General features: G+C 33.9%; 1 protein-coding gene across 1 annotated transcript in view; it reads right to left on the bottom strand.

The window, feature by feature from the left end:
• The window catches only part of LOC148939345 (glutamate-gated chloride channel-like), a 166,929-nt gene that overhangs the window by 143,379 nt on the left and 8,200 nt on the right, over positions 1-15,350 (bottom strand). Inside the window, exon 2 of the mRNA XM_089106853.1 lies at positions 2,801-2,873. Within this exon, the coding sequence (XP_088962979.1) occupies positions 2,801-2,873 (73 nt within the window). The remainder of the gene's footprint in view (positions 1-2,800; positions 2,874-15,350) is intronic.

The raw sequence follows: 15,350 nt of genomic DNA, 5'->3' as shown, positions 1-15,350 counted from the left end.
GATCCGATAAACTTGCGCTAGGAGCAAGTTTAAATAAAGAAAACTTGCGTTAATTAAAATTACACTACTTTAGACTATGTTAGGAGGGGGGCCTCGACCCCGCGCCCCTCTCCTGGATTCGCCACTGCCTGGGATCGAGAAGAAATCCCAAAACATTGAAAACTTTTATCATAATATCAATTGGATAATATCAATGGGCATACTATCAATTAGACTTCAAAGGTTAGGGGTCTAATAATTCTTTATTGATAATTTTTAAAAAGACCATAGTCTGAATTCAGTTTAACTCATTTGCTAATACTAAAGAAGGTACACATACATTACACATAATAAAAACCCACAAGGAGAAGCTAGTGGGGTTCTACACAATCAACACAATGGGAACACTACTCATGAAAACTTAAGCATACGAAGATACATGGTAAAGAAGAACAATTGAAGAAGAAGAAGAAGAAGAAGAAGAAGAAGAACAATTGTCAAACATTCCAGTCAGCTCCTATCTCCCAAAATTGTTGATTCTTTAATTGAAGTATGCAACTCAAAATTTGCAGAAAAAAAAACATGTAATGCATAATCTATAACAGAAAAATATCACCATATGAAACAAGACTTCATAAAAAGAAATGAAACTTATCAGTAGCGAAATCCAATTGAAAAAATGTATTTGAAATATTTTATCCGTGAATCCGTGATAGCGCTTGTTTTTATTTGAAATAAACACAAAACGACTGAAAGCTTTGAAGTAGCAAAGGAAACGTTCTTAATAAGCATATCAGTAGGGAGAAGTACTTTAAGGACAGTCCCTTTCCGAAATAACTAATTTTTGCAATTCTCTTAAAGCCTACATTTTGTGCGTAATTCATATTTTTTTTGTTTTAGTCCCCCACCCCCCTAAAAATAAATTCCGATCTGCTATACTTTTCAGCCTTAGGGTTATCTTTAAACCAAGATGAGCAGAACAACTCTGCTTGCAAAGTAAAGTGACAAAAATACCTTCCAGTTGGAAAAAAAATGAGACATTTTACGCTAGTATACTATACTAAGACGGGTTTAGTGAAACAAAGAAATGCTGTCAGACAAATAGACGTTCTGAAATAAGAACTAGGAAAACAAATGATGCACTTAGACTGCTATCATGCTTTGACTGAGCCCTTTTCTTAAATAAAATCATTCCGTATAGGCATATGAAGCTGTTGTAAATTGCCACGAGGCTCTGAAAACTTTCAAATGTTTCTATTTTACTTTTATTCCATTCATTCTCAGTGCACAATTTACCTGCGTGAACTGATTTCAGTTCCCAGTACTCAGATAAATATCTTGCTTTGTATAATTAATTTGTTTTCATAACACCTAGCCAATCAAGAAAGGTTATTCCACAGTTAGCTGAATGCAGTGTTTATCTGGAATACTCTCCTGATCAGTCAGATGGTTTCCAATCGTCAATAGAGGCAATGGGGCTTATATTTTGTGTTTTGGGGAAGGAAAAAAAAATGCTTTCTTCGGTCATCAAGCAAGTGCATTCACAACGTCAGAGGCTGTCATAGTGAGGTGCAATCCTCCGTGGGGGGGGGGGGAATAAAATAGCAAAAATCAACATCGTATTGTTAGGACAGAAAAAAATTTGTGAAATTTACATAATAGTAATCTCGTCCTGTATGGTGTGGACAATTTGGTATATTTATACATCAAATACAGACAGCAACAATTAACATGAATCATTATCTACAAAACTTTTTGTTTTGTTTATCGATAAAGCACTATTAAATTTATTTGTATTATGACTGACTATTAAAATTATTTTTACGAGGGGGACACACGTCTCGAGTTGACCAAAGTGAGGACATGGAAAGTTCGAGAACCTCTGCGCAATGTTTTCTTTTTCTTTTTTATACCTGTCGTCCAACAGGATCTTTGAATAACTTGGATATAATATCAAGAGATCGGTTCAAAATTTTTTGCACCACAATACAGTGAAAGGCTACAAATAGTAACACGTACTTGTGTATTATCCAGAACACACTCAACAAGTTTTCTCTGTTATATCTGAGAAAAACTGGTCTGTCTTTCTGCAATCGGTCATAATTAGCTTAATCTTAGTGATATAAATTATGATTTAGGTATATTTTAATTAAATATTAAATATATAGAGGTGGCTAGGTTAGATTAGCTTAGGTTTGGTTAGGTATTTAATATAATGTGTTCTAGGCGGCCTGCTTTTCATAATGCTTTGTTGTAGTTTCCATAATTTTGTTGCTAAAGTCTTATATTTTCATGATATTTCGGCATATTTCATTATGATTTACGTAACTTCACTTCTCGAGTGTTTTCTGGATAATACCGCGTACCATACTATATTAGATTACTGGGAATAATTCTATTAATTTAGCCATATTGTCATGTTTCACTTACATCAGAGGTTAGACACCCTAGCTGTGAAGTTTTTGTGTAAGAGGTGTCACGAGAATTTAGTGTCAGATGTCAGAAAAAGGGGGAAGCTGCCTCCTTGCCCAGGTATTGAACCGCCACTTGCAAGCCCTGCTGAGGATGATCGTAAGATTCCCTTGACTGTCATTGATCTTAAAAAGCAATGTGAGTTTTTGTAGACTTCCTGGGCTGATCTTCCTCTAAAATATATATTAGTGGCAAAAAGAGCGAAGATTTAACCTTAGCATTAGATCTACACATATGCCTAGTGTCATTTCTGTCCCCACGACGGAAAGGTCTTTTGGTGGCATGAATTATAAAAAGTTTTTTTTTTCTTTTTATTAATATGTAGGCTATATAGCATAAATGTACTCACTGTTAGGAAATTTTTCAAAGCTTAAACGCTCATCGACCCATTCTTCACGAAATGTTAGTTGGGTGCTGTACTCCTACAAAAAAAAAAAAAAAAAATGGTAGAAAAAAAATTCAACAAGGTAGCTCATAAGTATAAAAACCCAATTTATGAAGATACTCCTACAAATGGTCCCTTACTGAGAACAGGGTTTGTTTTGAGGCTTCTTATTTAAAATAGGGGATTTCATTTTAAATTCATTAAAAGAAATTTCCGAAAACAAATTTTTAAAAGAAAAATAAAGAGCCATATTACAACTTTAAAGGAGCAGGAATAAAGTCCTATAATAATTGAAACTGAAAAATGACCAGAAATTACCCTTAAAGAATAATTGAAACCGAAAAAGAAGAGAAATTAAAATAAAGCAATGCAGAAATAAATTCCTATAATAATTCAAACTTAAAAATGACCAGAAATGACTGTAAAGAGTAATTGAAATTCGATACGAACAGAAATTAAAAATAAATAATCATACCAAACATAAGAAATGAAGTGTATGAAAAGAAATGTATGGAAAGTGTAGGTTTGATGAGAGTTGGCTTGTGAATGTACGGAGGGATGCATGTTTTGCAAGTGTTATAAATTTAGGACGATATCTCAGGTTGGCAATGGAGCACAGAAATATATTTTTGAGATTTGTGGTTTTTCTTTGTTTATGTTGCGTATTTCTTTGGTAGGTCAATTATTCAAAAGTAAACTTTCTTTTTTGTTTTGTATTACTATGGCCCTAGGGTTTTTAGCACAATAAAACTTACTGACATACATAGAGGCAGCAGGTGGTGATATAGATAAACTCTTAAATATTAAAACGTGTAAAAATTAAAATAAAACTCAAGTTAAACTGAAAATGAACAGAAACAACTACACACAGGAGTTTGGCTACTATCCCTTCTCCTAGACCTAAACTTCCTACAATTTATTGTGTCATCTGCGTTTTATTGAAAACTGTTTGGATTTTTAACAGTGCGCTTCAATTTTTCAAAATATCGACGAAACATAAAAATTAAAACCAAAATAATAATCGAGATCAAACAGTTCGTGGTAAAGAACTGTAAGTAAGGAGCGAACCGGCTCAATAGTAACTGAAACTCTAAAAAACTAAATTTTGATATCGAAATTTATATCAAAGAATCGGATTTTAATGCTGATTTCAAATATATAAGTTTCATTAAGTTAAGTCTCATTCATCAAAGGTTACGAGCCTGAGAAAATTTGCCTTATTTACGAAAAAAGGAAGAAACACCCTCCAAAAGTCATAGAATCTTAATGAAAATCATACCATCAGATTCAACGTATCAGAAAACCCTATTGTAGAGGTTTCAAGCTTCTATCTGCAAAAATGTGGAATTTTGTATTTTTTCCCAGAAGAAAGATCACGGATATGTGTCTTTTTTTCCAGGGGTGATCGTATCGACCCAGTGGTCCTAAAATATCGGGGGAGGTCTCATTCAAACGGAAATTAAAAGTTCTAGCGGTCCTTTTAAGGGACCAAAAAGAGTGAAGGGTAACTAGGCCCCCTCCCCCTTTTTCCACAAAATCATCCGATTAAAATTTGGAGATAGCCATTTTGTTCATCATAGTTGAAAGGCCCAATAACTATGCATTTGGATATAACATGACCCCCCTCCCACAGCTCCAAGGGAAAGGCTCTTAAGGTATAAAAATCGCCTGTTGTTTACGCATAGTATTTGTTACTGGTAAGCATGCTTACATTTTAGGGTTTGAAGACGAATTTACTGCCGGGTTTTTTTCACGGGGGAATTTCCATAGGGACGGAAGTTTCCAGGGGGTGAACTTGTCAGAGGAAATTAGACACTGGAGGAATTTGCCAGAATTTCTATACAAAATTCTTTTTATATTTATGGCTTCCTCTTTTCCGTCTCAATTTTACGCGATGTGTTGTTAAGGCTAATTATCCTGAGTAAATTTCCACCGGGATTGAATAATCTAGAGAATATATCCATGGGTTGGGTATTTCTCTATAAAGGTGGGGCCATATTCCCTGTTTAAAAAAAAAAAAAGATCAGAAATTAAATTTAAAAAAACAGCTTTATCAGTTGAAAGTAAGGAGCAACCTTAAAAATTGAAACGAACAGAAATTGTTACTTATATGAAGCGAGTTGCCTCCTCCTTAACACCTTGCTGTTTACGCTAAAGTTTGAATTTTATCCCAATTATTTAAGAACAATTTCTGAAACACAAAGGTCGTTTAATTGGAACAGTAAGAAGCTTTTTTCAAAATGCTAGAAAACTTTAATTTAAAGAGCAAGGTGTTGAGGAGGAGGCACCCCGTTTCATATACACGTAATAATTTCTGTTCGTTTTCAGTTTTAATGTTGCTCCTTGCTTTCAGTTGAAATAATGGAAGTGTATGGAATGTTTAATATACAGTGATGTCGATTCCTGGAAATCTCAGTGATTCAAGATTTTATTTAACAGTTTTTTTTTTCTATGTTACAATTATAAGGACTTAAAGATGGTCGGTCCCAAACCCCCCATTGCACTTCTTTGCTGAAGGGCCAAGAAACGGAGATCAGCACCGCCGGTACAGACTGTAAAGTCCTATGTCGTATTCTTTACCTTTTTTTTACTTTTATAAGCTGATCTGAGCGTTGTCTCTTATTGCATTCAATATAATTATTGCAAAATTCCCTTCAATTTTAAATCAAGGTTCGATATATATATATATATATATATATATATATATATATATATATATATATATATATATATATATATATATATATATATATATATATATATATATATATATATATATATATATATATATATATATATATATATATATATATATATATATATATATATATATATATATATATAGATGAATAACTAAGCTCTCTTTACTTCGGATTCTTTAAACTTTTTTTTATTTGTGACTTTGACTAGAACATTTGCTAGGTGTGACCTGGGAAAATTGTTCTCACAGCCTGGATGCATATAATGTCTGTTAATTGAGTTTAACACCCCTCTCAAAATTCCCTGAAAGTCCAAACTCAATACCCTAGCCATTCTTGAAGTAATTCACTTCCGCCCTTTTGTAAACTTATATGCTAAAATTGTCTTTTAATTTATCAATATCCCTCTTCACACTCCCTGAAAATTTTGACTTAATTCCTTCTCGTTCCTCCGATATTGCAGACCCTATATATCAACCAGGACCCACGTATTATCTTTTGTTCAGCATTTAACTCAACATTCCCCTCAATATTCCATGCAAATTTTGACTATGTACTATTTACCGTTCCTGAAATACTGCAGATGCACCCTTTTGACAATTGGGATAAATATAGTGTCTTTTGATCAGATTCATCATTCCCCTAAATACTCTCTGGAAGTGTAAACTGAATACACTTAGTTGCTCCTGAGATATTGCAGACATACCATTTTGAAAACCTGGATGCAAATGGTGTCTTTGGTTTTAATTCAATACCCAGGTTAAGTTTCCTAAAAGTTTGAACATAGTTTCTACGTCTACATCTCCCATAGGAAGTGGCAGGGGACAAAAACAACAAAAGAATAATGTATTTAATGCCTATAGCTGTTCACTTTAGGCAGCACTACTCCGCTTTCTCTGATATCGTATATTATGTGCTTACCTACACAAAGGCCGAAGAGCGACAGGAGAGGGTGGGGGGGGGGGTTCTCAGTAATCATCTCTCCTAATAAACCAATATAAACATCACTTCCATAGAAAGTTATTTTGGCTTTCTGGGCCTACTCCAGCTGACAAATCTTAAGGAGTGGTCTTCGACAAGGGTGGCTTCATTTTCGAAGCATTGTTATACAAAAGTTAAAACTTTAGCACAAAGGCCAGAGGCAGTTTAGGTGGGAGCTCCGCTTATTCATATTACATAAAACTTGATATTAAAAACGAACAGGAAGAACAAAAATCCAAAAGGAAGTAAAGAGCGGCATCAAAACTCAAAACAAACAGATATTTTTATGTGAGTAGGACAGCCACTCCCTCAATCCAACACTCTTTACACTAAAGTTGCACTTTTCTTCCACCAATGCTTCAAGAACAAATTATCTAAAAGAACAGCAATATAACAGTAATAATCATAAAAAGATCACGATGCCCCGGGAATGGAAAGTCTTGTTTATATTCATTTGCATCAAACAAAAAATCTCCTAGTTTAAATGTTTTGAAAAGCAGTCGATTTTTGACCTACCATTTCCAACAGGCTATAATTATGGTTCCTTAAAATACAATCACTTAAGCACTAGTTAAAACTTTAGTGCAAAGAATGGAGTTGAGGGGGCTTCAGCCCTTCACATATAAGGGATTTACTGAAAGATATTTGAAAAAAGGGATTTACTGGGAATCTCGGCTACTGTTCTTGCAATCTCTGCTTCTTTTTGTGCATTCTTGGTGACTAGTTCCTAGAATTCTTAGTAACAATTCTTACATTCTCGGCTACATTTTTACAATTCCCAGTACTACTTTTTTTGTATGTGTACGATTTTCTTTTGTTGGAGATCTCAGCTGATTCTCTTGCGATCTTGGCTCCAATTTGTGCAATCTTTGGTACAAGGTTGTTGGCGTCCTCAACATTTTCGTATTTCTGGGTGAAATGTTTACATTGTGAAAATTTTGGCTCCAAAACTGTAATCTTAACTGCAAATAATGATATTTTGTATCCACAGAAAAAATCTGGTTGACAGAAGCAAGAATTTTCGTTACATTTTGTGCATTTGCAATTACGTTTTGTCGAATTTCGATAAAAAAAAGAATGGCAGAAAGTTGAACTTGAAGAAAATTAAATTAAAAAAAAAACAATTTTTTTAATTGAAAGCAAGGAGCGACATTAAAGCTTAAAACGAACCGAAATTATTCCGTATATGAAAGGGACTGTCCCCTCCTCAACGCCTCGCTCTTTACGCTAAAGTTTTTCATTGTTTTAAAAAATAAATTGTGAGACAGAGTCGAACTTTAGCGTAAAGAGCGAGGCGTTGAGGAGGGGACAGCCCCTTCCAAATACAGAATAATTTTTGTTTGTTTTAAGTTTTAATGTCGCTCCTTACTTCCAGTTAAAATATTCGTTTTTTTATTTAATTTCAGAACGTTTTTGTATTTTAATGCAGCTTTGATTTTGGCTCACCATACAAGAATAATTAAAACAAAATTTGCATATTACTTTTATTTTTTTTTTGGCTAAATGGCTTTCTCGAAATTTTGATCTGACGTAACTTACGTAACGAACTGCTATATTCGTTAATTTTTATTACGTATATTAGGGGATACACCCCCTAGTCAATACCTCGCTCTTCACGCTAAAGTTCAAATTTTGTTCCAATTCTTTAAGAATAACCCCTTAATCACAAAGGCCGTTAATAAGAATAAATAGCTCTAATGAAAGTACTTAAAAATCTTTGGCTTAAAGAGCGAGGTAATGACTAGTGGACGAACCCAATCATATACGTAATAATTTCTGTTGGTTTTAAGTTTTAATGTTGCTCCTTACTTTCATTTGAAAACATTATTTTTTATATATTTAATTTCTGTTCGTTTTTTTAAATAATGCTGGGAAATCCGGCGCCCCCTTCATAGCAATGTCCCTTCCCCCACGAAAACTTCTTCCATGGAAATATTCTCCCACGCAACACCCGACCCCCCCCCCCAACTACCAGAAAAATCCCCCTGAAAAGTTCTGTATACTTCCCAATAACCAATACTAAATATAAACATTGGGCGAAGTTAAAAACTTGCAAACCTTCCCCCTGGGACTGTGGGGGATTAAGTCATCCTCAAAGACATAGTTATTGTATTTTCCGATCATGCTGAACAAAATGGCTATTTCAAATTTTCGTTTGGGTGACTTTGGGAAAAAAATGAGCGCGGGAGGGTGCCTAGTTGCCCTCCATTTTATTTCGTTACTTAAAAAGGGCACTAGAACTTTTAATTTCCGTCCTAATGAGCCCTCCCACGATTTCCTAGGACCACTGGGTTGATACGATCACCCCTGGGGAGAAAAATAAAAATAAACACGCATCCGTGATCTTTCTCCTGGCAAAAATACAAAATTCCACATTTTTGTAGTTAGGAGCTTGAAACTTCTATAGTAGGGTTCTCTGATACGCTGAATCCAATCGTGTGATTTTCATTAAAGTTCTATGAGTTTTAGGGGGTGATTCCCCCTTCTTTTGAAAATAAGAATAATTTTCTCAGGCACGTAACTTTTGATGAGTAAGACTAAACTTGATGAAACTTATATATTTGAAATCAGCATAAAAATTTGATTCTTTTGATGCATCTATTGGTTTCAGAATTCCGTTTTTTAGAGTTTCGGTTACTATTGAGCCGGGTCGCTCCTTACTTACAGTTCGTTACCACGAACTGTTTGATCAAGTTTAGCAACGAACTTTGCAACAAATACACCGATTCGTAACCAGATTTGCCTTTGAAAAATGGGCTTCTTGGGTGGTTCATAGAGGACTTACATATGAAGACGTCTGTGTTTAAGGTTATTGTTATCAGGACATATATTATTGTTATCGTGTTTAAGGTTATTGTTAACAGATCAGCAATATGAAATTTCTAAGTTCGTTATGCTTTTTTTCTCTTAATAAAATTCCTGAGAAATGGGCTAGGAAAAGATTTTTACCAGAACACATTGCAAGAACATATTGCAGAACACTTAAGGATTACATTGCAAGTGTGTCAGTGAGACTCTTAAAACAAACCTATCACTTTAATTGACAACCAAGAATTTGAGCCGTTTTCCTTTTCCCCTTACCCAATATTCTCCTTTATATCGCAAGAGCTGTTTTTCCGCTTTTATTGACAATAAACGAGAACGACCGGGAAATTGAAGGGGGGGGGGCCAAGGGTGAAATGAGTTCTTTTTATAGGCCGCTTAATAAGGATTGTAGTTGCCGTGCTATGACAACTTTCTTTGACTGAAATTAATGAAGCAAAGTAAAGATAGTAGTATCAACAAATATACGATTAAATCAAACTTTTTAATACATATGGAGAACATCTTGTAAAAGACAAGGATTCAAAAAAGAAAAGAAAGGGAGAAGTATGATGTTGTCCTTGAAGTGTGTCTAAGATTTTCAGGTTCAAAGCAAAGCAAGTAAAAAAAGGAGTAAAAAAAGGAAATGGTAAAAGTGGACATCTACAGAAGTAAAGTAATTATTAGCAGAGATGCCTCTCAGACTACAGGCAGAAAAAAAACACGCACACATGTCTAAATCTGAAAATCTGCTTATTACCAAAAAACAATAGACTATGAACTAGAAAGGTGCAGTGAAAAAATCTTCCCCACGCAACACGTAATTTGAATCCCCTCTTCAACGAAACTCCCTCTGGAATTCTCAACTTTCACCCCCAACCCTTCGCCGTAAGACCAAACTAGATATATTTACCAAAACAATGTAAAACATTTGTCATAATTTTAATGGAATCTACTGCAATATGAGACAAAGAAATGCTTCACAGAAAATAGTTTTAGGTCTCCTGCGTATGATGTCACACGATTGTGAAAGAACTGGGGTTAACAGGCATTGCAATTATTATATAGGATAAAATACAAGTAAAAACAAAACTCAAAATCGCTTATTTTGTTAAAAGGATAACAAAATTAATAGACGCAGGATTGTACAAAATTAAAAAAATGTATGCTCAATTGAAAAAAAAACACTATTTAAAATATAATTTGTGTTGTTTCGGTATCATGGTTGCAGCGGCAGCTCCAACCTAGTAAAGAGCGAACCACAGCCCATAGTAATCAAAAGTTAAAAAACGTGTATTCAAAAAAACTGCCTGGTGAGAAAAAATTGCCATCTGACGCTTAATCAGGAATGGTAACTATGGTTTCGGTTAATCTTAAAAGTAAAAGTTTATTGCAAAAAGAAATTTATAGTGATTTCGAAAAAGGGCCCGAAACCCCTTGAAAATGGCATCAAATAGAAACAAAAAGGGCACCATTGGAATCAGTATGGTCAAAACCTAATGTAGGATAAATACAGTCCCCCACCTTGAACACCAAGGAAAATGACTTTTTTGCAAGGGTAGCACTGATTTTTCTCCCTTTTTTTCTTTTTTTTTCTAGAAGGGCTAGGGGTTGGCCAGAGCGTCATAGAGAGGTGTTTAATAGCTCATTAGAAAGGGAATTAAACTTGTAAGTGCCCTTTGCAAGTGACCGAAAAGATTGGAGGGAAAATAACCCCCCTCGCTACAGGCTCCCTCCCCCCCCCAACAAGTCCTATAAAAATTTGAGATAGCCATTTTGTTTAAAGTAGTTCAAATGTCCAATATATATGGTTTTAATGATGGTATGGCCCTCCATAGTCGCTGGGGAAGGGCTGTACGTGGAATCGGGGGTAAGGGTATCGATATCGCGCGTATCGGGATCGTGCGTATTGGTATTGCATGTATCGTATCGGGAATATTGGTATCCGCTGTTGTTCTTTTTCAGTCATTTTCTAGGATCATTTTTTTAAAGTATGTCCCGGCAAGGTATCATGGTTGCAGCGGCAGCTGCAACCTAGTAAAGAGCGAACCACAGCCCATAGTAACCAAAAGTTAAAATTCGCGTTTTGAAAAAAACTGCCTGGTGAAAAAAGATTCTCACCTAACACTGACTCAGGAATGTTAACTATTATTTCGGATTGTCTTAAAAGTAAAAGTTTATTGCGAAAAGAAATTTACGGTGATTTCGAAAAAAGCCTCAAACCCCTCGAAAATGGCATCAGATCAAAATGAAAAGTGTACCATTGAGATCAAAATGGTCAAAACCTTGTACAGGCAAGTTACAGTCCCCCTCCCTGAAAAACAATGAAAATCACTTTTTTGCATCGGTAGCACTGATCTGTCTCCTGTTTTTTTTTTTTTTTTTTTTTTTTTTTTTGTTTTTTTTTCAACAGGTCTAGCGGGCTACCAGAACATCATAAAGAGATTCTTAATGGCTCATTCAAAAGCTATTTCTCATATCTACGTGCTTTAAGGTATAAGGAAATACATTTTTACTTTGAAATAAGTTGAGCTTTCTTGTCTGCAAAATGAACACACATGAAATTTATGTACAAAAGTTATCTTTTAACTTTTAGGCTACAATTGCTTTTTTTAAATAAATTTTTTTTTAGTTTCTGTAAAGTAAAAGTTTATTGTAAAAAGAAATTTATGGCAATTAAACCCCATCGAAAATGGTATCAGATCAAAATAAAAAGTGTACCATTGGAATCTGCAAGGTCGAAAACCTTGTATAGGGAAATTACAGTCCCCCTCCTTGAACAAAAAGGAAAATCACTTTTTTCATCGGTACCACTGATCTGTCTCCCGTTTTTTTTTCTTTTTTTTCAACAGGCCTAGCGTGCTAACAAAACATCATTGAAAGATGCTTAATCGCTCATTTTTAACCTATTACTCATATCTACGTGCTTTTTATCGATTTTACAATCCAAAAGTGCCATATAGCACTAAAAACGGCACTTTTGGTGCCACTTCTTAATTGGAAGAGTTTGGAAGCATAAAACGGTACCATTGCAATAATTATGGTCCAAAGCCCCTAACTGGAGGTTTATTATACCTCGCATTTATACTCCCACTCCAGACCCTCTTAATAAGTTTCATAAATTGCTTACTCATCTTAAAAGCAAAAGATTATTGCGAAAAAATTAACTAAAACTAAAAACTTTTCAACTGAAAATCTACCAAAAATTAAGATTGAATGATCAACAGTTTTAAATTAAACCTTTGAAATTCACTCTACAATGAAGCTAGTGTGCTAGTTCTAACGGCGATAATTGAGGGGAAAGGACGTTCTTGCCCCCTTAGTTTTTTGCTCCTGCCTAGGTTTCAAAAAACACCTTTTTGGGGTCATTTCATTGGAAAAGCTACTTTTTTCATTCAATAAAATGGGGAAACAACGATAGTGCACTTTATGGGAATGTGCTATCAAGTAAAATTTATAAAAAGCGATTAGGTATAAATATAAGATGTTAAATGAGCCCTTAAACAGGTCGCTTTTGTTACAGTAGCCCTCCAGTTTCTGCTAGTCAGTAGGTAATTTACAAAGCCCTGTCTTCATTATGGCTTTTTCAGGGGAAGTCGGCCGAGTAAAAACAGTTTTGTTTTGTTCATCGAAAAACAAACATTCCTGAAAAATATGTACTGTTTTGTGAAGCATGGATGAAAACTTCATGTTATAGACTGAAAGTTTTTTGTAGCTGTCAAGGTTGTTTTTAGTATTTTCTATAGGTGTCTTATCTCCCCTAGATCAGTGATAATTGAAATTACATTAAAATAAGTTTCCAACTGAAACTTAGGAGTTCCATTAAAACTTAAAACAAACATACATTATTCTGTATAAATTAAAAAGACATGGCAACATTGATTCTAAATTAAATTTTAATCATAAAACAAACAACGATTAATTTTAAAAAACAAAGTTTTTCCGAGGGAGGTAGAGCGAAGTTGAAACTTAAAACGAACAAAAATTATTGCTTCACAGCCTATCTAACGTATATTAATAAAACTAGTACAAATAAACCAACTAATTATGTTTCCCTATGCTTTTAGGATTGTACAAAACTAGCGCTTTATTGAAAACACAAAAGCCAAGTATAAAAAACAGGTTTACTGATTTAAGAGTCAAAAGTGAGTATGAAGCCTGACAACGCTGAACGAATCTTTAAAGCTTTCCATAGTCTTACACCACTTGTTGTGACATTGGTAACTTTCAGTATACAATTAAAAAACATAAGCGTAAAACTAAATATTTTTTAATAACCGCGAAGTGATTGAACAGCATACAGAAATTTTGGATTGATTTATCAAGCAGAATTTTGATCTCACCAGGTATAATACCAGAAGTGGGTAATATACAGTCTTAAATTGTAAGAAATATGCTTTAGTATCACTTGAAATGAAGATCAAATAAGACATAATATGAACTCTGGAAATCCGATTATTTCTCTCTATACAAGAGTGAATTTCAAGTTATGATACAAATTCTAAAGCTAGTCTATATTCCTAATACTATCAAGATGGCCTTAATTTGAACTTGTGTACAAACTAATCATGACATGTCCTTTTAAGAACCAAAACGAGAGCCAGTAATTGAACTGAGCCATTGTGTAGAAGTGATACCAAATTAAACCTAAAAAAAATAAAAGTTAAATCCTAAAATGGATTGTTGCTTTATCTTAAAAGGAATTGATCCTAAAAGGAATTGATAATATTTTTATTCTATAAATAGTGACCTTAATTGGTTTGCTTTTACTGTACCAAAACTCCTATATTATTTTGTGTTTTCAGTTAAGCGCTAGTTTTGTGTAATCCTAGAAACATAGGGAAACATAATTAATTGGTTTATTTGTACTATTTTTATTAATATATATTAGATAAGCTGTGAAGTAATAATTTTTGTCCGTTTGAAGTTTCAACTTCGCTCTTAACTTCCCTCGGAAAAACTTTGTTTTTTTAAATTAATTACTAATAAAGGAAGATTTTGGTATTACTTAAGGATGATTGATTATAAATTTTGGATTTTATTGGAATCAATTAAAAAAACCTTTTCCAAAAAATAGGTTTTTCAAAAAAAAGTAAAGAACTCCATTAAACCAAAATTGAGCAAAAATAGAATCAAATAATCTACCAATTGTAAAACTACTTTGAATCAGCATCGATAAATAAACGAAATCCAAAATGAACAGAAATTACAATAAACAACCGAATACAAGTCAATAGGAGCAGATATTAATATGACTAGGGCAAAAAACCCTATGCCTTCCCAAGGCCAGAACATAACTTACACTTTACTGAAAAAATACAAATAAATGTGCATTGTCAGTTTAATATACATGTTCTGATATTCATTGCTTAAAATAGTATCAATATTTGATTCACTAAAGTCATAAAAATGAAAACATTCAAAATAATATTAATTTTTTTAAAATAATATTAATTATATTAATATTGATAATATTAAAATCCCATTATTAAGTTAGAGCTGAAAAATCTAACTTGATGGTGTAAGCCGTTATGTGATATTCTTTTGTCACCCTTTTGACAATCTATGTGCCCATAGTTCCTTTTGATTTAGTTTAACATCCGCCTAAATGTTTCTTGAAAGCTTCACCTTATTACACTTAGCTTGTGTAGCAATAGTTGTAGCAGCAGTAGTAGCATGAGTAGCAGTATGCACGTAGCACCTTTAGTTTTTTTCAAGATCCCCTTCAATAGAGATAGGGTGGCCGCAAGGAATTAAGAAAATTTTAGATGAAGTAGGATATTTGTATTTTTGGAATGAAGGCCAGGGATCGAATTCGGATGCAGTGGTTGATAAGGTAAAAGGAAGGTTACACTAGCAAGGAATACAGTAGTGGCAGGCTCGGAAGGAGGCCTCGGGATCTCTGAGTCTGTATAGTACGGTGAAGGACACGTGGGGGAAAGAAGTTTATTTTAATTTGGGGTTGAAAGGGGAAAAAATAAAATGGGTTTTGAATTTAAGGGGAAGGTCGATTGATATTGATATTGGGGAAA

This window comes from Artemia sp. Qi Xiang Cuo, chromosome 21 (assembly GCF_049724085.1).
Source record: "Artemia sp. Qi Xiang Cuo chromosome 21, ASM4972408v1, whole genome shotgun sequence".
Lineage (NCBI taxonomy): Eukaryota > Metazoa > Arthropoda > Branchiopoda > Anostraca > Artemiidae > Artemia > Artemia sp. Qi Xiang Cuo.
The sequence above is the reverse complement of the archived record's forward strand: the minus strand, read 5'-3'. Positions and strand labels throughout refer to the sequence as shown.